Here is a 25,252-nt window from a genome sequence, read left to right on the forward strand (position 1 = left end):
GTTAGGTTAAATTATCGTTTTTAAGAGAAGGTTGTCATCTTCATGTGTTCCCTGGAAGCAACTGATTGTGATAGCTGAAGTAATACTTAAGTTTATTGCTTTAAGAAGGCTTTCAGAAACCGTGGGTTCCTAAAATTGTCCCATAGCTTTGTAAAACTTCAGCTCATTAGGAGGAAGGAAGCCTATTGCCCCTCATATCTTAGCAAGAGCAAGCTGCTGAGGTTTTTATCTGGCTTGGAGGCAGAAGGGAGCTGTTAGCAGGGTTAGTGGTTGGAAGAGTGCAGGGCACAGGAGGGATGGGCTGGAATGGCGCTCAGCAATCCATGTGGGCTCTCTATCCTCTACAGTAAGACTTGCCTTTCATTCTGTTTCACTTTTAATTTTGAGAAAGATAGTTTTGCTTTTCAGATGTGATTGATCTCACTGGAGATGATAAAGATGATCTTCAGAGGGCAATTGCCTTGAGTTTGGAGGAATCAAACAGGGCATTCAGGGAGACTGGAATAACAGATGAGGAACAAGCCATTAGCAGGTAAACAAACAACTTATATAAAGCAGACATTAAAGAGTTGGAGATTGGCCTGTTTTGCTTTTTTAACTTTTAATTTAACAAAGAATAACTTGTTTACTTTCACTTGTGCTACTGATATGCCTGGCTTCAGGATGTTGCTTTAATGTATTATATATTCTACACTGGAAAATAGTCTATTATGTGTGGGCTAGGATTTAATAGTATGTTTCATGTTGATGTGTTTAAATATTGAGGAATTGGATGGAGATAGAGGATATGCAGTCATATTTAAATAGGACGTAAAACTAAAAGTTTCTTTTGTGTTTAAGTTAAAAAGCAGTGAAAACAAAATATAATTAAGAAGCTAATAAAGTCTTTGTCCTTTTTTTTCAGTGTTCATTTTACAATAACATTTTCCTTACCTCTGTGCTAAGGCTGAGATTGAGGGAGTGGGGTAGTAATGCTACGACTTGAATATACTAAGAGCAGCTGCTGTGTTTTAGCTGATAAACTATGTTATTAACCTATTTAACAAATAGGATTTATAAGCTTTGAGTGAAGTTAATTTCATGGTTTAAAGTTTTATGCACTTTACTTTCTCATCTTGGCCGTGACAAGAGTCTGTAAGTTAACTTTTCATCAGATTTTACAATAACTTTTTGTACAGTGTGTGTTTATATGTAAATATAGATATGATTATGAAATATTTGGGATTTGAACTAAATCAGGGTGTAGGGTTGTATGGGAGGGATGGGGTTTTTTATCTGTGGCTGGCCTTGGGAGGGACGACGTGGTTTTTAAGATGTGGCTGGCCTTGTTCTAGAGGAAAAGGCCAATGATTTGGTCCTTGTGTTAGAAGGTTAAGTACTACCTCCTTGTAAAGGACTAATTTTACAAAAAGATGATTTAGATGGGGGAGATGCACCACAATAATTCTTCTCTTTAGTCACTGTATTTGACAGATAAATGGCTTATCAGAAAAGCCCAGCTGTGAGAATATGGAGAGTGTTACTTTATCCACAGTCATTTTCTTTTTACTTTTGAAACTTTTAAATGTACTAATTGGGAGAATAAACATACCCTTCCCTCCACCCATTTGTGATAAATTCATAGAGCAAGAAGGCTTTTAAGATAACGTATTTTAGGAGAGAAAGGTGGGATGCAAGGGATTTATGTTCTTGTTAATAATTTGAAGTAAATTTTAAGGAGTGGAGTTTTTTGTTTGTTTGCGTGTTTGTTTTTTTTGTTTGTGGATTTTTTCCCTTTTTTTCCCTAAGACCTCAGTAACATGCATCTGTACAAGAAGATGGTGAAAGTTCTGTCTAGTTCTGATTCAGAAGTTCAGCTCTTGCATGTTCTGTTTTCAAGGACAAAATTGTCGTAATTACAGAGTAGGGATTTAGGCAGGCACTCAGAAAGATGGACCTATTTCTGGATATGGAAATATTTTTCCCTTTTTTTTCTTTTCCTTTCCCAAAGCTTTGACTGCTTCTGCTGTGCTCACTTCTTGGGAGCCTCGAAGCTTTGGGTTTTTTTCCCTGTTGACTTTGTTTTTCAATTCTTGGACTAAAGAGCCCTTTTTGGTCTTACCTGCTTAGCCCATCACTATTACAAATACATTCTAGTTAGATTACGGTGTGGGGTTTTTTTTTTTTGGTTGCAGAAAATAACAAAATAGGCCATTTTTTCCCCTGTATGTACAAAGGCATGTAGACAATCTGTTCAGTTATAAACAGAGAAGGGTGTTGGTCTCTTGATAAAAGATGTATATTTGATGACATAATTGTACATGACAGCATGTGCCAAATTAAGAGCTTGCTAGGGGGATATGGCCTGCACACTGTGCCACATCTTCTATACTTGTAGTATTCTTTGGAGCATTTCTTGCATGAATTCATCTTCCACAGCTGTATAAAAATATTCACTAAAAGATCCAGAGTATATCATGGCACAAGAAAGGGAAATGGGACTTTGCCTGTGAATGGAGGCAGAGAAGAGTGAGAATCTTGAGGGGGTTTGGCAGCACTGGGGTATTATATCAACTCAGTTACATACCAAGATACACCCAGAGTTGATGGCAAATTATGTTAGAGTTATACAAATAGAGGAATCTTGGAATTCTTGATTTGAACTGTTCAGTGAGTTTTCTTAAGGACAGGACTTAAGACTATTAAAAAAAAAATTACTTTGTAGTTAACACCCCACAGAAGAATGTCGATGTTTCAATAGAAGGCAGGGTGTCTATGCAGGACTTCTCAAAAAGTAGAACACTCTCATCGTAAACAAGTCAAGCTGCAGCCATTTACTTATTTCCTAAGTTAAATAAAAAGCAGAAATCAAATAAGAAGCCAATAATAAGCAAATTTCACTATGGAAATCCTACATTTTTAATAATGTAGGATCTGTGCATATTTAGGGTTTGGTGTGGGGGTTATTTTTTTTCAAAGGTATTCGTAGTGGTTTGGAACCTGATTTGCACTGATTTTGTTCAGGTTTCCAAGGGAGCGTTAATGGCATTTCTTGACTTACGTAATTAATGTTGTAATGCACATAGACTTTGTCTTCCTGAATGTAATTGCCTTGTGCGACTTAATGAGGACAGATCTGATTACTGTGTAGGTGTTGATAGGAGTGCAGCTGAAATGTCCAAGTGCCCAAGCTGAAAATCTCCTATGTGGCACGTTTACAGTTTTTTACTAAGTCTCCCAGGGAATTGCACCTGATCAGTGGATTTTATAATATATTTTTCCTGTTTTTTTAACATGCTTGCTGAAACGGCTGGGGATGCTGCACTGTGGCTAAGCATTGCCACAGGTAAAACTGGGGAGGGATGTAGGGTTGGGCGTACTCCTGGATGTCCAGCTATAAGACAGCCACAGTATAAAGACCTTTTCTTGTTTGTTTAGCTGGGTACCCTGCCAGAGTGGGATTTTCTGCAGCGTGCTTAGTGGGCTTCCTCAAAGTGGTTTGGCTGAACTCTGTGCTGTGGGCTCGCTTTGCCCAAGGCTTATTGCATTGTCTAGTGAGCCCCATGCAAGCAGCTCTGCAGAGCCGCCTGCCTATGCCCAGCTTGTTGAAGAGAGAAATGAAACACTGCTTTCAAGTCCCCTGCCAAGCCTGGCGTTGGCTAACCCTCACTCCAGAGCTTGCCTCCAAACAAGATTCCAACACTCGGAGATGGGGAAGCCTTTGGTCCCGTGAGGCTAAACACGTGCCGTACCCTGCACGTAGCTTATGGCTCTGCTGCCAGCGGCTACTGCTGTGGTCCCTGAGGGTCACAGAGAGGGTGTTCTGGCTGTCTAACCAGAACTGTGAATCCTTGTGCCAACTTTTTGGAAGAATGCTCATTTTGTTGAATGTGTGACTGAGATTCTTTGTCTAGGTAGTCTCCCAGATCAGGACTGCATGAATACAATATAGTGAGCATGATAGCTTAAGAGGTATACTCACTATGCTGGTAAATACATTTGTTGATGTGGCTTTTGAGCTGATCATTAGGTTCCTGTTTACTGTGCTCACTTTTATTTTAGTTTGCATCACAGCTGTCATTAGTGCTGAAAATCAGTTTGGCACAAAGGGTATGTAGCTATTGCATGTGCTGTCTGAGAAGAGATAGCGTTATAAGTAAAATTAAAGGAAAATATTATGAAGCTTTGAGGTTCAAATACATTATTAAGACATGGACACAGATTTGAGGTGGAGCTTAAGAGATAAATACAAAAATACAAGGAAGAAATTTAGTAGGTAATTAAGCTGATAAATGGTAATACCCTTTGGGTCAGGGAACTGTTTGAATTTGAGAATATGTTTTTCTGAACTTGAATCTTGAAATATGCTTGAGCTTGTGGGTGGAGACGTTTGATTGTTTCCCTGAAGCAAAAGTGAAATGGAGTAGGTATTGTGGTCCTGTTACAACATCATTCTAAATTTATTCCAGTCTGTCAGAGTCTTCCCGTCAGTTTTAAAGGTCCCTTCAGTTTATTTTAAAAAAGAGTTTAAGTAATTCTACCTGAATGAGAAATTATTTGAAATATATATGACACGTGTTTTGAATTAATCTTTTATGTCCCCATCAAATAATTTTTACTCTCAAAGCAGAGGTACACTGGTCATCTAACACTTCGGAAGAATTGTATCAGTGAGAAGGGACATGAATTTGACAGTTTCATTACACTTTGGAGTTTGCTTAGGGAGATAACCTTATCATTGTTAGTTGGAAGGACCTTTCACTACTGAAGAGTCAGATTCCATCCCTGTGCGTTGTTTGAAGAGATGTCAGAGCAGGAAGTCTGAGAGGGCTATATGCCTGTTCTTTTGGTGCAGTTTACAAGCTTATCTGTCAAGATAATTGATTAATCCTTAGGAAATTGCAAGTTTTAGGTTCTTCCTGAGAGATATTGATAAAAAAGTGGTATTTATACCAAATGGTCTCTCAAATTCTGGGTGGTTTTTTTTGGTTGTGGTGGGGTTTTTTTGTTTTTTAATGTGGTTGGTTGGGGTTTTTTTGTCCAAAATACGTAGCAGTAACAAATTAGTATGTCCCCCAAAGCCGTTACTATAGTAAATTCATATAATGCTTCATAGTTCTTGGATGTCTTGTAAGATACCTTTCTTATTTTGAGAAGAGCATAGCTTGAGACAAAAATTTACAGTTAGGAAATGGAGGGTTTATGTTATGTGTAGTTTTTTGGTTCCGCCCTGTTTCTTTGTTTTTTCTAAGGCATTCAGACTTTGTCCTTTAGGAACTCCATGTGCAGACCAGTCTTAACCTGCTGCCTTTCTTTGATGTTTAGTAGTGTGCATGTCAGGCAACGTTGCTCGCGAGTTGGAGCCGTTGTTCTGCGTCCTGAATTTATCCATCTCCATCTTTTTGTTTAGAATATATGGCTACCACAAATTAAATTACCTTTAAGGTGTTGTCAGTAGTCTACGGATATGTGCTACTAGAGACATACTGTGTTGAGTGGGGCTCGAGTTTGGGAGTAGAACACACATCAGATCTTGCTGTCATGTGAAATACGGACATGCAGCATAAATCACGTAGGAACGGTTTCCTGCAAAGAGTATTGTCATTGAAGAGTACAATTAACTTCTTGGCTGGCATTTGAAAAATTGTGGGAGATGTCTTTTCATGGTTCATAAAATAATTACTTGCTGTGTGAAGTGATAAATACAGTTGCATAAGTTGCAGAAATGGAAACTGAAGTCTTCCAGTTTTGAAAGTTGCCTAGCTACTTTCAAAAGTAGCTTTGGTTTCCTGTTAAGTATATCTTGATGACTTTCTGATTTGCTTACAAATAAAAGCATTTTCAGATGAAAGCACTACTCTAATAGTGCTGCTTAAAGTTCCTTGTTGTCCATCCTATTTGAATCTGCTTCTTAATTGATGACTTACAGACATGGCTCTTGTGTCTAGAGCTCCCACAGGAGATTCACTCACTGATACCATTTTCAAAAAGATGATGGAATTACTGTAATGTCTCTAAAAGTCAACCAGCATCATACTTTTGAAGACATATTATTACATATAAATTTAAAACCAAGTTCAGCAACAATACGTTAGCGAATGATGTAATTAAGGTGTCTGTATTAGTGTTTTGCTATGTGTTTATTATGTGTTATTTACTATGTGTTTTTATGTGTTATTAGTGTTTTACTATGTCTTTTTGTTTGCTTTTTTCTCACATTTTTCCCTCCCTTCTGTTCCTGAAGAGTTCTAGAAGCCAGTATTGCAGAAAATAAAGCAAGTTTAAAGAGGACGCATCCAGAGGTATGGAGTGACTCTCCAAACCCTTATGATCGAAAGCGGCAAGACAACTGTCCAGTAGGATTAAAGAATGTTGGCAACACATGCTGGTTTAGTGCTGTCATTCAGGTAAGCACTCCGCTTTGATTAGCTCTGTATACTCTTCATTGTATTTGTGAGGTGAGTTATTTTAAGTGGGTAACTTAAGATACCTGTTTTCCTGGGAAGTTCAGGCCACTGCATGAGATATTTTTGAGCATTACTTATTTATAGCATCACTTAACATGTTCATCCTTAAGTCTGATGGAAGTGTAGAAAGTACTGTAGCATAACTAAGTGAAGCTTCAAAATGTTTCTTATTAAAATGCTGTTGAAGACCAGGAGTGGAGTTGCTGAAGATTCTGGGTGTCTGAAGGTCATGCTGACATCGGTGACAATTGTAAATGGCTAAAAACGTGTGAAAATAGGATTGCAGATGAGGAGCAGACACAGTAGAAGGCACGCATGCAAATGACTGAAAGGGGGTGGCTGGTGATGGAGGTAGGCAGAAGAAATGAGGCACCTTCGATCATGGAATACGTATTAGAACCGCTACAAGGAAGGAGGTGGCTGAATAGGGTGAAAGAGGGAATAACTGACAGAGAAGGAAACTTGAGGAGGAAAGCAAAGGTCTGATATGGATGCAACAGTGTCTGTTTTGGGTTGTTTTAGCTATTACAGCCAATATGTGTGCTTTTAGTCTCTTTTTGTGTGTATGTGGCTCAACTGAAAGCTACCTTTTTTAAAATGATAGGATCAGTAGAGAAACGAGTACAGATACTGCAACTTGTGTGGTGAAATCTAATATTCTGATATCAATAATGCATTGTACATAAACTATGAATTCATCTTCTAAGACTTTTTTTTTTTAGCAGTGATTGCTTAAATCTGTATATTTTAATGTAAATAATCTATAGGTATATTCAAAAACATCCAAACCTGCAGAAAATTGTGGGTGAAATTGGAATACAATAGGGGGAAATTTATTTTTAGTGTACAAGAACCAAATTCAGCATATCGTAACTCTTCACAGCCTGATTTTTTGAGAGGAAGCAAATAAAATATTTAATACCCGTTTTCAACAAATCGCTGTCAGGCTGAAGCACTCCAGGTAAACTAATATTGTTACTTTCATGGCAATAACTGTTGTACTTCAGTCCGAGTCCACTTACATCAGTGTTCTGCCTAGCAATTTCTGCAAATGGATGCTTACAGAGGAGTACAAACAGTACATGTCATACTGCTCTGTTGAAACACTCCCAAGCCTCAAACTGCTTTCATTTTGGGGAATTTTCTTGATCCTTTGCAGTTTGCTTAGTTGGCAATCACCAGTGGACCTCTTTTTTTTTTTTTTTTTTTTTAATATACTTGTCTCCCTTGAACCTTGCAAACTTCTTGCATCCATAGAGTCCTTCGGACAGGAATTCCATAGTTGTGCTCTCTGTTGCGTGAAGAACTGTCTCTCCTGTCTTTGTTTTCTGAACCTGTCTCCCACTCGCTTTGTCTGGTGGCCTCCATTTCTATCCCCCTGATAAAAAAGACACAAGTTCATTGCCATTGCAGTTATGTGGGCTGCTGTCATACTCTCTTCAGCAGGTCGGTGGTCGCCTTTTCCAAGCTTATGGCCGAGTTGTTGCCTACGTAGTCTGTTCTAACCTCTGATCTGCCTTCTTGCTGTTCTCCAGACCTGTTGTAGCTTGAGTAGCATTGTAGTTGGGGGACCAGGAATGTTCTCAAGGTGTGAGCGGGCTATGAATTTGAGGTGGTATGATGGACAGGATACAGGCTCTTCAGGAAGGACAGGTCGGGATGACAAGGAAGGGCATTGCCTTCCTTGTGAAGGAGCAGCTCAAACGTAAGTGGCACTTTGTGTGGAACAAGATGACAGTTTAAGATGAGAGTTTGTGCATCAGGATCAGAGGAGAGGCTGGTAAGGTTACCATCCTGGTTAGTCTGTTACAGACCACCCTCCTCAGGATGAGGATGTGGACAAAGCTTTCTTTAAAGGCAAGGAAGTGTCTATGGTTCCCATGGGGGAACTTTCATAAACATCTTGACATCTTGTGGAAGTCCAACACAGCAGAACAGAAGCAAATCAGATTTCTGGAGAATATCAGGGACAACTTCTTGATACAAGTACTGATAGGCCAACTAGGGGTGATGCACAGTTGGATCTGCTGTTCCCTAAAAATGAAGAACTGGTTGGAGATGTTGTAATGTGGGTATTCTTGACTGCATTTACCATGAAATAGTGATGTGCAAGATCCTGATGGGAGTGAGGAAGGAGTAGCAGGGTACAGACTCTAGAGTTCAGGAGAGCAGACTTTGGCTTCTTCAGGAAGTTGGTGTCTGGGATCCCATAGGAGTCAGCTCTGAAGGGCAGAGGAGCTCAGGAAAGCTGGTAGCATCCTCTAATTGCAGGAAGAGTCCATTCAGCTGCTCAGGGAACTCATGGCCAAGCTCCAATGCAAACAGGCAGTGTGCAGGATCTGGAAGCAGAGATGGGCTGCTGAGGAGGAGTTAGGAAATGTTGCCCAGGCATGAAGGGATGGTGGTAGCAGGGTGAAAGCTGACATGGAGTCGATGCCTCCAGGGATGTCTAGGGTAGCAAGATGAGGTTTTGATGCTACAAAACCATGTTATGTGCTGGCTTTTCCAGATGGCTTCTGAATTTTGCTTACCATGACAGACTCCGTGAATTTCTAGTAATCTCCCTTCAGGCTGGGACACATGGTGTGCTCCTGCCCTTTTCTTTTTCACCGCCTATTTGTCTGTGTCTGGACCTTCCATCTTACCTCACTGATGCTTAGTTAAAAGCTTTTCTTGAATGACTTTTTCAGAAATTATTCTGAGATCCCAGTAGACTACATAAATTGGATTGTTGGTATCCATGTTCTTTGGCTTCTTGGTGTTGGGCGTGGGTTTTATTTGTGGTGGGTTTATTGTTTGGGGGGTTTTTTTCTGTTTTTAATGGGGAGGATTTGATTACCTGCAGGTAATACTTGGGTAGTGCTGTAGATACTGAAATGGAAAGACTTCTTTATTTGTTCTACAACCTCCCTTCCCACTGAAGTTTTTAAGTTCTCAGACCTCTTTCAATGTAGTAATCCACTGGGTGTTTGAATTTTCTGTTTTCCTGAGATCTCTTGCCATTTCCCTTGTTCATGTCTCCTCCTTTCCGTATTCCTTCACATGCATAGCTCTTTTTCCAGTAGCAGAAACATTGTGTTGGTGCTAATAACACAGAAACACTTTATTTCCATAAAGCTCGTTGTGGAACTGATGATTGGTGTTTTACCTTCTCTGTCATGTAATCAGTTTTTACGTTCCGTAGTAGTCTCAAATCTCAGGATGACTGGTTTTGTGTATGTGAATTTCTGTAAAAGAAATATTTATCCATAGGAAACTGCAAACGTTTAAATAAATGTTTTTTGAGGAAACTTGAATTTTGATTCATTAATCACAGAGATAAGAGCACAGGCTAGGGAATGTAAAAACCTATGCTAGACCTATGATCTTATGTTATTTATACTCCACGTGCAACCTTATACTTTGAAAACTGATGATGAAGAGGGCTAGCTAGTCTAGTCACCACCCATGTTATGTGAAAATCCATGGCACTTGGGATTATAATGGTTTTATAAATGGTAGTTGAACATCTGTATTTAGGTCTATAGAATGTAATTCAAGTAAACCACTGAAAGAGTTACAACTTCAATTGGATGAAAATTTATGTTATTAATATTGTCTGCCAGCCAGAAAGACTTAGGTTTCAAACAACCATCCCAGGGAATGTAATGCATGTTAATTTAGAGCATTAGCTAATACCATATTTATTTATCCACAGGGCAGATTGACTCCTAGGGTTGCACTGACTATGTAGAATTATTTTCAAGCTTTCTTTACAAGTCTTAAACCTGACACGTCGCATAGGTCAACAATATCTAAACATTAACTACTGTCAGAGATGATATATTCTGTAATATAATATAAAACTAAACTGCAAAGAAAGAAACATTTTTCCCTTCTATTTAAAGGCTGCTAATTAAGGAGCTTTTGACATTTTGACAGCTTCCTCATGCAATGTATGCTGGTTTTTACAGCCACCAATTAGCTGACTTAGGCAAATGCAGTCATCGATGGTTTGTTGTATTTGCAATAAGAGCATAAAATTCCTTAAGATATGTTTGCAGTGAGTGACAGCAAACCTTAACAATTCAAACATTGCTAGGGATACTGCCTTTTAATCTGTATGTATTTGTGCATTAGAGAAATAGGCACATGTGGAAGTCATCCTCTTCTCTAGTGGAAGAGGGGTGTTTCTTTCCACATAGCTCCAAACCAAAGTTTTGCTTTCAGCGGTTACATTCAGCATCATTGGAATGAACATTAATATTTCTTCCACAGTGTAACTTCTGAAAACCTGTCCTGCTGCTGAAGTCTTTTGACTTGATAATAACTTGAATTCAAAACTGAGTCCCCAGGAAAATACGTGGAACAAAACTGGGTTGTAGAATGTTTGCTTCTTCCTTAATTGCCAAGGAATAGGTCCCTCAACGATCTTCCCACCTCCTCTTGCACTTGTAGACGTACATTTTTGACAGGAGTTCATCCATACATGCTTTTGCTACGGTTAGGTTAGATAACTTTTATGGAAGGTTCCTTAAATCTTGAGGTGTTAGAATATTTCTAGAAGGTTATTTGTGTGTGTGGTGTGGTGGGTTTTTTGTGTGGTTTTCTTTTTTTTTAACTTTCATTATTGTAACTGTATATGTCTGCTCTGGAAATAGAGCTTAAGATGTCAAGTTCTTTAAAGAAACAAAGATTTCAAATTTGTAGATTTCAGTGGCTCCCTTTTTAAAAAGGTGACTTCACAATTTTCCTTAGTTTATAGTCTTAAAAGGACTTATAAATAATAGACTTACTGAGCCTGGAGAGTGCCTCATTTGTGTCGTGCTGAGCACGAGCTAAGTGTTTGCAGGACGTACAAGGCGGGTGACTCGCAGGACACGGATGCCCTACTGCAGTCGTGTCTGTAGGCTTGCTGCCTGTGCGAGTTGTCTCCCAGTTTTTTTTGCTTTAAGATATTGCACCAGGCTATCTTTTGGTATTCCAAGTAGGGTTTCTGCCATGTGCAAGAAGTAATGCCCAGGCAGTACTTTACCCTTGAAAAAGGTGTGTGTGAGAGACAGAGTACTGGGTTGTTTAGTGAATGCTGTCTTCCCAGTGTGCCAAGACAAACTCCTGGTGGGAGGAGGAAAGTGTGTGGGGAATCCCATTAACAATGTACGGGAAATGCGGCTCTATTTCCCCTCCTGCCCAGTCCCATACCTGAAGTCCTGGGTGCAGCGTTTTCCTGGGTCTCATGACTTCCCAAGGCCCTGTCCAGATTGTAGCTCCTCTCTTCACCAAATCAGTTACCCTAGCAGGGTGAGCTGGGGTTTGGCATCTCCGTGCTCTTTTCTCTGGGAGTTTGTCAGAATCTGGTTAGTCATTCAAAAACTCCCTCAAAGTACTTGGCTTGCAGAACGAAGAATTAACAAGCTACCACCTTACCATCAAAATCACCATGGCTGCCCTTTTATTTTCAGGGTTACTAACACCACTTGTGGCATTTTACTCTGTTGCATTGCATTTAGGAGCGACCTTCTTGCTTTCCTGATGTCAGTGTATTTGGGGTTAGGATCTCATTTGGTTCTAAGCTTTTAGTTCTGGGGAGAAGCAAGCCAGCTTGATGGGTGAGAATCAAACAAGTATTTTCTTTCTAGTTGGTGGCTCAGCTATTGTTCTTACCATCTTTCTACTGCAAAGTATCTAACTTTTTTGCATTATTTTGTTTTTCCTGTTCATTGCATTGAATGGAAAGGATTGTGATGGATCATGTGGCACGGCGCTAATACCAAAAAACCTAATATTATGAGTTGCATATATGTCCGTTGTATGGCTTCTTTGCTTCCCTAGGCATGCAGTCAGTGTATCCCAGTTTGAGTAAAGTAGTCATTGATGGGATATTTTCTTTTCACTATTTTCCCCGTGGAACTGCCTGGGGCAGAGGAGTGTGAGGGTGGCAATATGATATAAACTGTTCAGTAGAGTTCAGTAGTGGGCAGAGGTATAATGATGTTAGAAATCTAGCTTCTTGCTTTCCCTCCCTCTGTCACTCCCTCTGTTTTGCTGTAGAGGAAGGATCAACCTGTCACTTCCATGTTCAGTCATCCTCTGATAACTTGCTGACAGGATATTCCTTTTCCTGCTTTTTATTCTTCTCTGTGGTCTCCAGTTCCCTTGGGTTGCTTGTGTGATTTTTTTTTTCACCCTTATATTTAGTGGTATATAAGACCGTGAAATTTCTGTTGTGGAGGGTTGGAAAGCTTTATGAGTCAAAGCTAAAACCATAATCCGTTAGAGTAGTTATTGTGTACCCTTTATTTTAATTAAGTGTTGGGTTGTGATCTTATATGGAATTTCTAGGTTTAGAAGGGCATAAAGCCATTGTATTTTTAGGGGTGTACTTTAAAGTGATACCACAAACTTAATTCATGTTTTTGGGCATTTAGACAAGAAGTTGAAAACTGTAACCACGTAAGGAAATGTTGGCTGTTATATCCTACTAGATTTTTTTTTTCCCCATGCTTTGAACATGTAATAGAGGAGTGGTTGAATGGCATTTTTTAGTATGTGCCAAGATACAAGTATAAAGTGAATTCTTCTGGACACATATCATACCATACTTACATGTCTTCTGGATTGCAGTAATGTTCTGAGTTTGTTGCTATAAACAAGTAAATGTTCTCTAAATGCAGGCTGGCAATACCATGGTGAGCTGTTTGTTTAAAATGTTGATTTAGCCCAAGTCTGCTAGAGGTCTTAAGTTAGTTTGACTTTCTAGATCAAACAGTATGAAAGCTGTTTTCCATCTTTTTCCATGTTACACCCCAGGATTTAGAAAAGCAAAACATGACAGCTGAAAACTGCATTTTATACCTTGGTTTTCAGCAGTTTGGAATGCTGATTGGTTGATTGTTTATAAATAAATATGTCCTTTCTGAGATATTTTCCAAAGCTTTTAAGATCTGATATTGAATCAGTCTGTGACTTTGAAAATGCTTTATGTTTTCCTGACTGCTACGAATTGTGCATGTGGGGTTGTTCTGCTGAAGTTTAGCCACGAGATCGTGTAGTATCTGTATGTAGGACTGTGTTTTTTCAGAAAGGGAGAGAGGAAAAAACCTTCCTCTTCCTGTACTTCCGCAATGAATTTTGAACAGGAACCTGCTCAAGTTCTAGCTTTGAATGTGTTCTCTCTTCCCTCTCCTCTTCCTTGCATTTTGATTTTCTAGAGAATGTGAGGATTTTCAGGAAGGCTTTTGATAGTGCCAAATTCTCAGTGTATGGAAGGAAGCGGTATCAGGAGTATGTTTTGGGAGACTTATCATTTTTTCTTAATTTTTTTTTTTTCTCTAAAAGGTAGGAGACAATACACAGCTACTATGTGCTTAAGAGAAAATATGTTTAAAATTCTCAATAGTCTTATAACAATTTTCTACGTTGTAAGTAAAATGTGCTTAAACTAATTTGTATTTGCACATAGGTATATCAGTCAGTTTCCTTGCAGTTTAAGCATTATAGGAAGAAGTCTTGTACTGTGCTTGCTGACTTTACTGCTATGCAGTGTATGTGTAGGGTCAAATATAGGTCTGATGACCACATTTAATGCCCATCATTAGTCTCTGTTCTAAAGAGAGGTTTTGCCACTTAACCGAATAAGACATGTACAAGTGGAATCATAGAATAGAATCATAGAAACTTTTAGGTTGGAAAAGATCTTTAAGATCATCAAGTCTTACCCCTAACCTAACACAGGTAATACCACCACTAAACCATGTGCTTCACCATCTTGTCCACACATCTTGAAATACCTCCAGGGATGGTGACTCAACCACCTCCCTGGGCAGCCTGTTTCAACGCCTTACAACCCTATCAGAGAAGAAATTCTTCCTAATATCAAATCTAAACCTCCCCTGGCAGGGCCGTTTTCTCTTGTCCTGTCACTTGGCAGAATAGACCAACACCTGCCACTCTGCAACCTCCTTTCAGGGAGTTGTAGTGAGCAATAAGGTCTTCCCTGAGCCTCCTCTTCTCCAGTCTGAACAACCCCAGTTCCCTCAGCTGCTTCTCCCAGGACCTGTGCTCCAGACCCTTCCCCAGCTTTGCCTTCTCTAGACACACTCCAACACCTCAGTGTCTTTCTTGTACTGAGAGGCCCACAACTGAACACAGGATTTGAGTTGCGGCCTCAGCAGTGCTGAGTACAGGGCAGTGATCACTTCCCTACTCCTGCTGACCATACTTTTCCTGATACAGGCCAAGGTGCCATTGGCCTTCTTGGCCACCTGGGCACGCTGCTGGCTCGTAATCAGCTGTTTGTTGACCAACATACCCAGGTCTTTTTGTGCTGGGCAGCTTTCCAGCAGCTTGTCCCCAAGACTGTTGTGTTGCATCGGGTGGTTGTGACCCAGATGCAGGACCCAGCGCTTGGCCTTGTTTGAACATCATACAGTTGGCCTCAGCCCATCCATCCTTCCATTCATCCATCCATCCATCTGTCCATTCCAGATCCCTCTGCAGAGCCTTCCTCCCCTCAGGCAGATTGACATTCCCACCCAACTTGGTGTCATCTGCAAACTTACTGAGGGTGCACTTGATGCCCTCTTCCAGGTCATTGATAAAGAAATTAAAAAGAACCCAACTGTACCCAGTACTGAGCCCTGGGGAACACCACTGGTGGTGACGAGGCACCAACTGGATTTCACCACCACTCTTTGGGTTGGCCATCCTGACAGTTTTTTTTTTCTGCCCAGCTAAGTATATACCCATCCAAGCCATGGAATAGGAGGCAGCCCCAGTGTGAGTTACAGAAGAGTGCTGGGTGGAAAGGAGTGTAGTGCAGGAGCAGAGCAGGCAGTGCAGGGGCAACAAACAGCCACTTCATGGACTTTTGGTTGTGAGAAAAGTAATTTCAAGAGTATGAACCCAAAGGTAGAATAGATTAATGAATAGAAAAAATAGGGAAGGCCTTAAAGAGGAGGGAGAAATGATTCTCACAAATTAGTGGTATAGGGCCCAAAATACTTGTAAGTTGAAGAGAAGTGGACTTAATTGCTAGTGAAGCTGGTTATGTTTTTGCAATATGGAACTTTGCTGGACACTAATATTGAATCTGAGGTGTGCAGCAGTGTTAAGTCACTAATAAGCCTAGGTGTAGTAATTAGGAGTACTCTTTATTTTGAACCCTTAGCACTGCAAATATTGGTAACTAGTAAATCTAATACTATTGGAAGGGATGTATGGTAGTGTGTGCAGGTGGTGGCATAAATTCCACATGGTTACGTGTTTTCTTTGATTTAGATTATAGGCACGAATAAAAGGTTAACCCTAATATTGGTGGATCTACCCCACTAAAACCAGCTCTGTGTACAGTATACCGACAAAACTGTTTAAAAAGTGAAGTGAAAACAAGTCTAATTTTTAATGTTGGCAGAGGCAGTGTATTCCAAATAATATACTTAATGACATAGCAGAGCTCTATTTTTTGCTTTTTATTTTTAGAACAATAACCACATATTCATTCTTCAAAGTTGCGCTCTGCTTGCTATGCAAAGTGAAGGTAGGCACAGTCTCTGCTTTGCATCTTTAAAATCTGAATAAATGGAAAATTAGAAATGCATAAAAGGCCCCAGATGGCTAAATGAGGCAAATGGGTGTTGCAATGTGTTAATGCATATATAAGCTTTCAACTTACACAAGATCATGTTTCAGCTAAATGCCAGTACCTGAAGCAATTCATTTAGGAGCATGCTTTTCTTTCCCCTGTGCCGAAGAGTTGCTTTTGAAGCTGTACTAAGATATATTTAGTCTTTGGTTACTAGCCAAATTAAGTGCTTCCTAAATTTTTGTTGCCAAAATTCAGGTTACTGTTTGTATTTTTCTCCTGTTAAATCTCAAAACTTGGCACTAAGTTGGACAAATTCCTAGCCAGTATTTGCTGATGATACACAGGTGTCATTATGCACACCTACACTAGTTGTGGCATCCTTGGCTGTTATTAATCCCCTTCACCTTGGTAAGAGAGAGAGTCTACAAGCTGGCCTGCCACAAGAATAGAAATTGCACAACTTTTCTTGGGCTGCTCTAAGAGAAACCTGTGTGATTTCACAACATGCAGGTGATGTTCCAGCTGCCTGCCAGTAGATATGTCCTATTTTGTTTGCTAAGCTTCATTAGTATCTATGATTTCTGTGTGTTGTCCCGTGTGTCATGTCCCCCCCCACCCGCCATCACCTTAAGAGTAGTTTAGGTTTTTTGCAGCCATTACAGCAAAATTTCTGCCAAATGAGACTATTTTGGCATCTTGCTGACTGGTTTAGATTACTAGTCTGAATGGCTTTAATACAACTTTCACAGAACAATTTTGAGGTCCTTCCTTCCAAGCTTAATCTTTACAAATTGAATGGAAAGATGGCTGTGTTCATAGTGTTAAGAAATTATGGTTCTCCTGTAAAGTTGTAGAAAGGTGATCAATATTAAAAATTTCCTGGTTCTTGCAAACAAGAAGTTCTGCTTTGTTGTTCTCAACAATGGAAACAAATACAAAATCGCTAGTTAAAGAAAGTAGAAGGTTTTCATACGCCTGCAACTGAAACAGCTCTTTTTAGTGCGCTGTGCTTACAGAACTTGCAAGAAACCATTGGAGAAGAGCCTGTTAAAAGCTCTGTGCAACAGCTTGATGGGTCATCTTTTATCCAGACGCACAAGTACTGTGTTCCTACTCTGCAAGTATTGTTGATGTCAGTACCTTTACTATTTTAGGACACTGCTGGAGGCTTTTAATGGTCTGTGTTACATGCCAAGCTTTTACGGATCTAATATGATGACTAATTTATATTCTTGCAGTATTAATGCAGCTTCACATTACTGGAATGTTGAGAATTAATTCTTTACTCAGGCAACCTAAATTCTGCTGAGGTCCTTATGTGGGATAATCCTAGACACTAAGAGGGGAGAAGGGATAGGCAGGGTGCTTTACATGAAACCGTATGTTCTGAAATTGCTTGGATTCTGTATACTCAGAAAAGTGAAAGTTTTAGTATCTTATAGTCTTGAAGCTGTAACTGTACCTATCTCTCTCTGGCATGACACAAAATCTGTATCTTCACCACCTCTAGAAGTAGGAAGCCACCGTATGTCTGTCATCATTCAGCACTGTTAGTTTAAATGCTCTAAACTGATGCTGGATCGTTGTTGTTTGTTGTCATTTTATGCTACTCTCATTCAGTCCTGAACTGATACAGTAAGAGGCAGGTACTCTGGAAATCTGTTGATTCTCAGGATAATTTGAACTGATGTAGCTGAGCTTTAGCCTTAGCTTGGCCAAGTGTCCGGATGACAGCTTTTAAATAGGTTTAAATACACTGAAAAATAAAAAAAACCCCACCTTTTAGAGAATTTTTTTGCATGCAGAAGTTTTGCGTAGTTTACATTGGTAAACTATAAATATAATTGGTCGGGGCCAGTAGAGACGAAGTATCACCTTTTAGATGGAGCCTGTTTTCTTGCACTGGGACTCCTGATACCTTCCGGAGCTGAAGCCAAGTGGGTAAGAGATGAAGTGCTGCCCCAAGCAATGTGTTTAGAAGGCTGGTGCTTTGGCCTGGGGCCAGCGGGTGGCAGTCAGGCCAGGGAGAACAGCTTCTGCTCCGTGGTGTCACCTACCCTGGGTGTAGGGTCAATCCTAGTCAACAGGTGGCTCAGGAACCTGGGAATTGCTTTGCCTAGCCCCTTTCTGAAGCACTGGGGTGCTTGGCTATGGGTGGTCTCTGTGGAAGTGAGGGCTTAGGTGAGCTCATTTATATCTCCTTACCTCCAGAACCTCCATATGTTACTCCTTGAGGTACTTTGGCACAAAAATTGGTCGGTCTCAGGCGCACTTGCTCTATATGTGCTTACACTGGAAAATTATATATTTTAAATGAAGATGGAAGTTTCATGAAGTTGATTGAATCAACTCCCATACAGAAGCTCAGTATAGAATAGCTACAGCATGATGCTGTCCTATTAGCTTTAGTGGTGTTGTCGGTAGGTTAACTGTGAGCGTTCTGCTGCATCTCAGTACAGCCACACACGGCCTAGGCTGCTTTTGCAGAAAAGTTTAATAACTGTGCATCGTAATCATAAGAAATTTTGAGTAGGACAAAGCCCAAAAAGAGAAGAACGTGTCAGAGTATCCTCTTAATTATTCTCAGCATCTTGCAGAAATAAGTTTGTTCAGCTTGAGTTACGTGCTCACAGTTTAGAGTTCTGGGTTAAAGAAATACATTTTTTCTGAAAAACTTGTGGGTTGAATGCCAGGCAAAAATTCCAGACTTTAATACAGTTTTCTGTACTTAATCTGTGTGTGTGAAATTGGTGTTATGAAACCAGCTAGCTTGGCTGCTTGGCACTTGGCTTTGTCGTGGGGAGAAGTCAGTCTTTGGACACTGTATTTCAGCAGCTGGTTTGTTTTGTAAGAAAGACATTGCTATGGTTTGCTTGACGAAGGGCCCAGGAGTGGAATGCTGTTACGTCATGAGATACAACTTCAGTTAGCATCAACTTCTAGAATGACGCTTGAATTAAATATTAGCATTTTCTGTGCTTTGAGTAAGTAAACAAAGGACTCTGTTTTAAATCTCGCTTCTCTGCAAGGGCGGATAAAAGGGGAACCTGTATTTTGAAGAGCAAAACGGGAGGGGGGAAGAAAAAAAAGTTGGCTGCTCAACTCTGTTGATTTAGCAAGGTCAGAAGGGTCTTTTGGATATGTACCGTTTTATATAATCTTATTTTTAAATCTAAAAGCATCAGGAAAGACAACTTAAGCCTTTTCTTTTTGCTGGAGATGCTGTATACTGTGGGGTTGGGGCATGGGAAGAGGTTAAACTCGGTACAGGCTCTTTTGTGAGGAGAGTCGGGAACGTTGCAACTTTTCACAGTCATCTTTTTCTTTTTTCCCTTTCCAACATGTTTCAAATTACTAGAATAAATGCAGTGCTTCTTCGTAATTTGCGTTTCACTTTCTTGTCACTGTGGGGTTGAAATCTTATGAAATCTTCTGTGGTTTGAGGCTTAAGTCTTTACCTGTGTATGACAGGTTCCGAGATCAAAGTCTGTTGCTGGGGCAGGTGAGCTCTGCCTTTCCAAAATAAATAGCTAAGATGTGATCAGGAGAGGGGAAAAAAAGGGTTAATTATAGATGATAAAACCAAAAGGGATGAATAGGACGGCAAATCTTTCCTGTGCTTCTCTGATGAGTATGTTTAAAATAATTTAAACCTTTTCTGCTACCCTTTCTTCATAAAATGCTGTTCTGTGGTAATGAGGTGAATTTTAAAGGCTTACTGCCTGTACATAAAAGCAATGATGCAGTTACACAAGTGCTGAGAACTTCAGTTCTTAGCCGCTGCTGGAGTTGTCTTGGTTTTGTATGCTCTTGGCTCCAGGCTCTGCGTTACACTGCGGAGCTCTTGCTAGGTGTGCTTGTAGATACCTGTTTTTGTCTTTTTGTCTGTAAAATGGGAACAATACTAGTTCCTTACCTGCAAAAATGGATAACTCAGTTTCCTTCTTCTAATGTGCATCATTCAGATCCTATAATAATGGGAGGATTGGACAGAATGCAAAAAAGTGCAGTTAAGTGCAGGTGGATTTAAGTAACATATACAAAGATGTACTCTGTGCACTGAGGAGTTAGATGATAGAGGGGATACAAGATGAATTCTGCATGGCTAATCAGGCTTTAATTTCAGTTTGGAAACTGACAGTTATCCAATGAATAACGTTCTTTTGTTTTGCAAAAATACTTTGCAAAAAGTAATTTACCTATCATCTAATGTTATTGTTCCATTTATGTGATTAAGTATAAAGAAGTCTTTCTTGTATTATGCTGTTTTCTTGGCAAAAATAATTGTTTTCTGGTGAAAATACATTCAGCAAAGCTAAGTGAAATAACCTAGCTTTTGAAATGAAACCATATCATTACGTATGTTTAACATTTCATTTATTTTGCTAAGGCATGTTTGGAAGAACTTTATATTGTTTGTAGAAATGCTTAAGTGTTTTTTAATTTTGTTTTCCTTTTCAGTCATTATTTAATCTACTGGAGTTTCGAAGACTAGTTTTGAATTTCAATCCTCCTGCAAATGCTCAAGACTTGCCCCGAAACCAAAAGGTAAAATTAGAAGTTAAGTTCCCCAAATGGTTGATAAGGGTGCTTCTCTCCCGTAATTAAATTTCGCACTGCTCTCTAGCTCAAATTAGCAGGGATTTTTTATGTGCTGATTAACATTTCTCTGAGCTGCCTATTACAGTTCTTACATAAAATACATTAGCCCCACAGCAGAGTACGGGGCAGGGTGTAGAGAGGCAGTTAGCTTGGCGTGCTGCTGCTTAGAAGGGCTTTGCCGATGGAACTGAAGCATCACTGCTGCCAGTAGGTCAGCATTTCGAATGTTAATGGAGCTTGTAGTAACAAACGTATTTTAGTCCAGAGTCCTCACACTGTGCAGCTACAGGCATGCTTTTTGATTACCCACACGTTTTTGATCTGTGTAGCTTTGCCAGCAGCATTGTTAGTGTCGGCCTGGCCACTTCATTGGTTTTTGGGGGATATTAAGTACCTGTAACTCATAATCTGAGATTAAGCTTTTGGTTATTGGCTTGTCTCTTCTACCCTTTGCATGACGTGATTGTAAGCATAAATTTTCCCATGTTTATTCTGGTACTCATATGGGATTGTGGAGGCAGGGCTTTGGCTCAGGTTTCTTGTGACATCAGAATTGTCATGGACTGAGGGACAAAACAGACACATTTTTTCTTCCTTCATGGATGCCCTCTGAGGAGATGTTCATGGGGGCACCTTGGTTTCTATATTAGGAAATAGCAAGGAAGAAGTGGGAAGGGGAAGTGGCGGTATGAAGCTTGAAGGCATTTGATGCCCTGATTTTTAGCAAGAGCTTACAAAGCAGTGAATTTTTGCATACCCAGAAATTAGACTATTGCCTTTTGCTCCTTTCTTCCAGATTTAAAAAGGATATGTGTTGTTGGCCTGTTCTTAGTTCTGTTCACTAGCAAAAGTAAGAGCTGCAATTAAAAAAGCAAAAGGAAACAGACATAGAGAGAATACCGTCCATTTTCTAAACCTCTAAGTATGTACCAAGGGAAGTTGAGTGTTCAGTCAGAGCTCTATAATTTCTCCTCTGGTCTCCCCACCCTGTTCAAAGAGCAAGTTGTCACTTGTGGTTTGTGGGGTTGTGTGTTGTGTGTTGGGTTTTTTTTGTTTGTTTTGTTTGTTCATTTTTGGTGGTTTTTTTTTTTTAATTTAAAAGGAAAAAGATGTGTGCATTAGGTGTGCAAATACAACATAGATAGTATTGGGAACGTGCCACAAGAGGGTGACAGGACAGTGTATTGTAGCAAGAAAGATAGGATGCTTTACCAAAGAGTTACACTGAAATATTTATTTTTTGATTTTTTTAGATTGATTTTTGACGTGGTATTTCGTTATTAGTCATATAATTTTGGTAATATCCTGCAGTACTTGGAGTTCTTTACCTTCATTTTTCAGGGCGTAAAAAGCAGTTGGTATCTAAGAGATGGTATGAAATAGATAATAACAAGCTGTTGGCTTTGAAAAACGCCTTGCCCAAGCAGTAGCAGCCAAATGCCTCTAGCAATTCCAAAGTGCTATTTCTTAGAAATTCTGACCATGTCAGACAATATTAAAGCTGTGTATAATAGTATGACACCAGGCACATATATGGATTTGTGCAGAAACCTTGCTTTCTGCAAGCCTGCTACTAAGAGTCTCTGGTAGTAGTTTGTATCCTGTTCTTTGTTAACTTAAATTCCAGAATGAAATAACATTATTGATAGATGTACTCATCAGTCTTATTTGGAGCTGAAAAAAGGTTGTCTTAGTGCTGAAATATGTTTTGGGGATAATATAACTTCACTAGTTGGAACTTAGACAAATAGAAGAAATAAGCATGCATGCCCCTAATTATGATGCTTTTATTTCATTATAAGGGGAAGGCAAGTAGAGGCAAACTGATGTAAAGTTGTAGTATAACCTACCAGTTGACAACAAAAATGCCTTAGAATTTGCTTCCATCTACTTCCTTGTTTGAAAACTCTTCGGTCTTAATTTTGTTCTGGCCTTTATTTTTAACCTAGTGTTAAGTACTGTATGTGACTGACATTGCCTAGGATCAAATTTTCTTCCTAATAAATACTAAGTTTTAATAATCCCAGATTTTGAAGGCTTTGGTTTACACCTTGTTGTTCTACCAATTGGTAGAAAGTAGTTTAATGCTAAGGTCATAACAGTCTCTTGATTTAGATTTAAAGCATGTGGTTGTATTTCAGGGGTGATTTTGTACTTTCTTATAAATATATTGAATCGAAATGCCATTAATTTTTAATCCAGAAGTCATTGGCGTAAATTTTGAGTTCAAAAAACGCCAAAACAAAAAAACACCCCACCCTGTTTGCCTCAGCTAATTGGACTTCGTTTGAACTTGGGCATACACTTAAAATCTCCAATTTGTTTTTTTATTCTTTATCATTTGAAATTAATTTTTCTTCCTTTTGTAGAATAAATACAGTTATCTGTAGTTACTGAAGCCTCTGTGCTGTCCCACTTCTCTTTCCTCTTGCCATAAGTCATATGAACAGACCTTATTTGCTGTACGCAGCAAAGCCAGCTAAATATTTGTTCCCAACTATACCTTCAGGAAATGTTTAATTATCAGAGGAAGTGGGTTACTGTGCTGCAGGTTAGCACATCCTTCCCCCTGTTGCAACACTATCATTATGCCAGAGTCCTGACATATAATGATTGACTATAATGATTGTTTGCTATGTATTAAACTTGTAGATTGCTATAGAAACACTTCTCAATCATAAATTGTTCCAAGATCAGTATATTAAGAAATGATCTGTGCAGGCAGGACAGGTGATAAAATAGAGAATGTTCTAAATTACGAACTTTCCTTACAGTTTTTATTTCAAAATTGATTTTAATCTTTTTTGTGTTGTTTTAAAATTGAGACCTGCATGCTGTGCTGTGATTGCTTTATTAGTTCTTTTGTTTTAATGTGCAAGTCCTTTGTGGAACCGTACACCTTGTCTTGGAGACGGGCTCACATCCTTTTGAAGAGTTTAGGCTTTGTTTAGGCAGAATCATGGCTGGTAGTAATGTGCACATATTCTGGTCAAGGATCATGCCTAATTGAGCTTTCTTAAAAAAACAAGAAGGGTTTTTTTAGTTTTAGAGAACTTTTATAGGCTTTACGGAGATACTTGTTTTGAGTAATCCCACTGACATCGGAACGCAGTTGTTCAGCCTAAAGCTACAAGCATGCTTAAAGCTCAGACAAATTAGTAGTGTAAATTTGGGTAAGTAATGCAATAATACTCACTGCCTATGTACTTCAAATTTAACAAAAGTATGGTGAGATTTAGAGTATTCTGTGGTCAGTCATCGTTATTATGCATATGAACTATCGCTATGGTATTGAAGCATCTTGTTAAAACATCTGTATCTAAAACTTGAAATTATTTTCATTTTTAATACACAACTTCGAAAATAGTAAGAAAAAAATCACTTTCATAATTTGTTTCCCTGTTATAAAGTGCTTTAAATATATAAATGGCAGACTGATTTTATTCTGAAATTATGATGATTTAATGCAGAATTAATAGCATTTGAAGTCTTCAGCCTTTTCTGTGAACTTTGTAATTGGCAGGTTTTTTTCAAGGTGGACTAGAACAGCAAGTAAAATTTGGGAATTTACGTGGCCAGAAGTATTTTTTAAATATTATGCAGAACATACTCCAGTTCACCACACTCAGTTTTTAAAGGTGAAATAAATCATGCTTTATGTACAAAAAGCTTTATGAACACTGGATTGACAGAGGAGCGACTAAACAAAGTCATCTGTTTGAGTAGCATGAGAAATAGTTTGTCATCAAGTAATTCCAGTTTGACCAGCATCTGACACGTGCTGTCTTTGAATGATACTTTGTCCTAAATACAAGTGGATATTACATGGGGTTTAATTTCACAAGTATTTGTCAACTGTCTGCTCAGGAGTATGAGTGATATCCAATCCCCACAGCATTTGTAACCTGGGGTTTAATCTATGGTATGATGGATTTGTGGTTCAGTGTACTTGTTTTTCATTATACAGGCCAAAAGTATTTCTGCTTCCCTTCTGGAAGCCAGAAAGAGCTCCATATTCCTCATGAACTGTACTTAAAAAAAAAAAAAAAAATAGAAGGGAGATCATGCTATTTCTTCTATCAAGACAAATAATAATGATTGATTTGTGTACGCCTTAAATTTAGTCTTCAGTGAAAAATAAGCGTAAAAAGGTACGAGGCAGTGTGAAGGTTCACAAGAGGTTCTGCTAGAGGTATAAGGAATACTAATTTCAATAAAACCAATGCATACTGTTGCAGTGTATTACTTAAGGCTTTGTAAGGCTCGGGAGCAAGAGTTCTGTCTCACATGCAACTCAGCTTGTTCGCTTGTCCATTCGGCCCTGTTTCAAGTCAAACAGCTGCATCCAGATGTGGTTTCAGGGAGCTTTCAGTTTCTGAAATGTCACTTTCTTCCCAGCAAACTGTATGTTGTAAAACTGACAAGTAAAAGGTACGCAACACTACCTTGATAGTAGTACAAGTAAGATTATATGTTATTATGATAATTGGCTGGCTGTACACTTAGTTCGTTGGGTAACACTTGGTTAAATATTTTTATTCTTCAATTACAGGAACATAGGAATCTGCCTTTCATGCGTGAATTGAGGTACCTGTTTGCACTTCTAGTTGGTTCGAAGAGAAAATATGTTGACCCATCA

The 25,252-nt window shown here is 39.1% G+C and overlaps 1 protein-coding gene across 1 annotated transcript in view; it reads left to right on the forward strand.

Annotated features, from left to right (window-relative positions):
• The first annotated feature begins 306 nt into the window (after nucleotides 1-306).
• LOC104513760 (ubiquitin carboxyl-terminal hydrolase 25-like) overlaps nucleotides 307-25,252 on the forward strand; it is a 53,639-nt gene continuing 28,693 nt past the window's right edge. The window contains 5 exon segments of the mRNA XM_010157218.1: nucleotides 307-346; nucleotides 409-532; nucleotides 6,224-6,386; nucleotides 20,473-20,559; nucleotides 25,166-25,250. Of these exon segments, the coding sequence (XP_010155520.1) occupies nucleotides 307-346; nucleotides 409-532; nucleotides 6,224-6,386; nucleotides 20,473-20,559; nucleotides 25,166-25,250 (499 nt within the window).

This window comes from Eurypyga helias, unplaced genomic scaffold (genome assembly GCF_000690775.1).
Source record: "Eurypyga helias isolate BGI_N326 unplaced genomic scaffold, ASM69077v1 scaffold28228, whole genome shotgun sequence".
NCBI lineage: Eukaryota > Metazoa > Chordata > Aves > Eurypygiformes > Eurypygidae > Eurypyga > Eurypyga helias.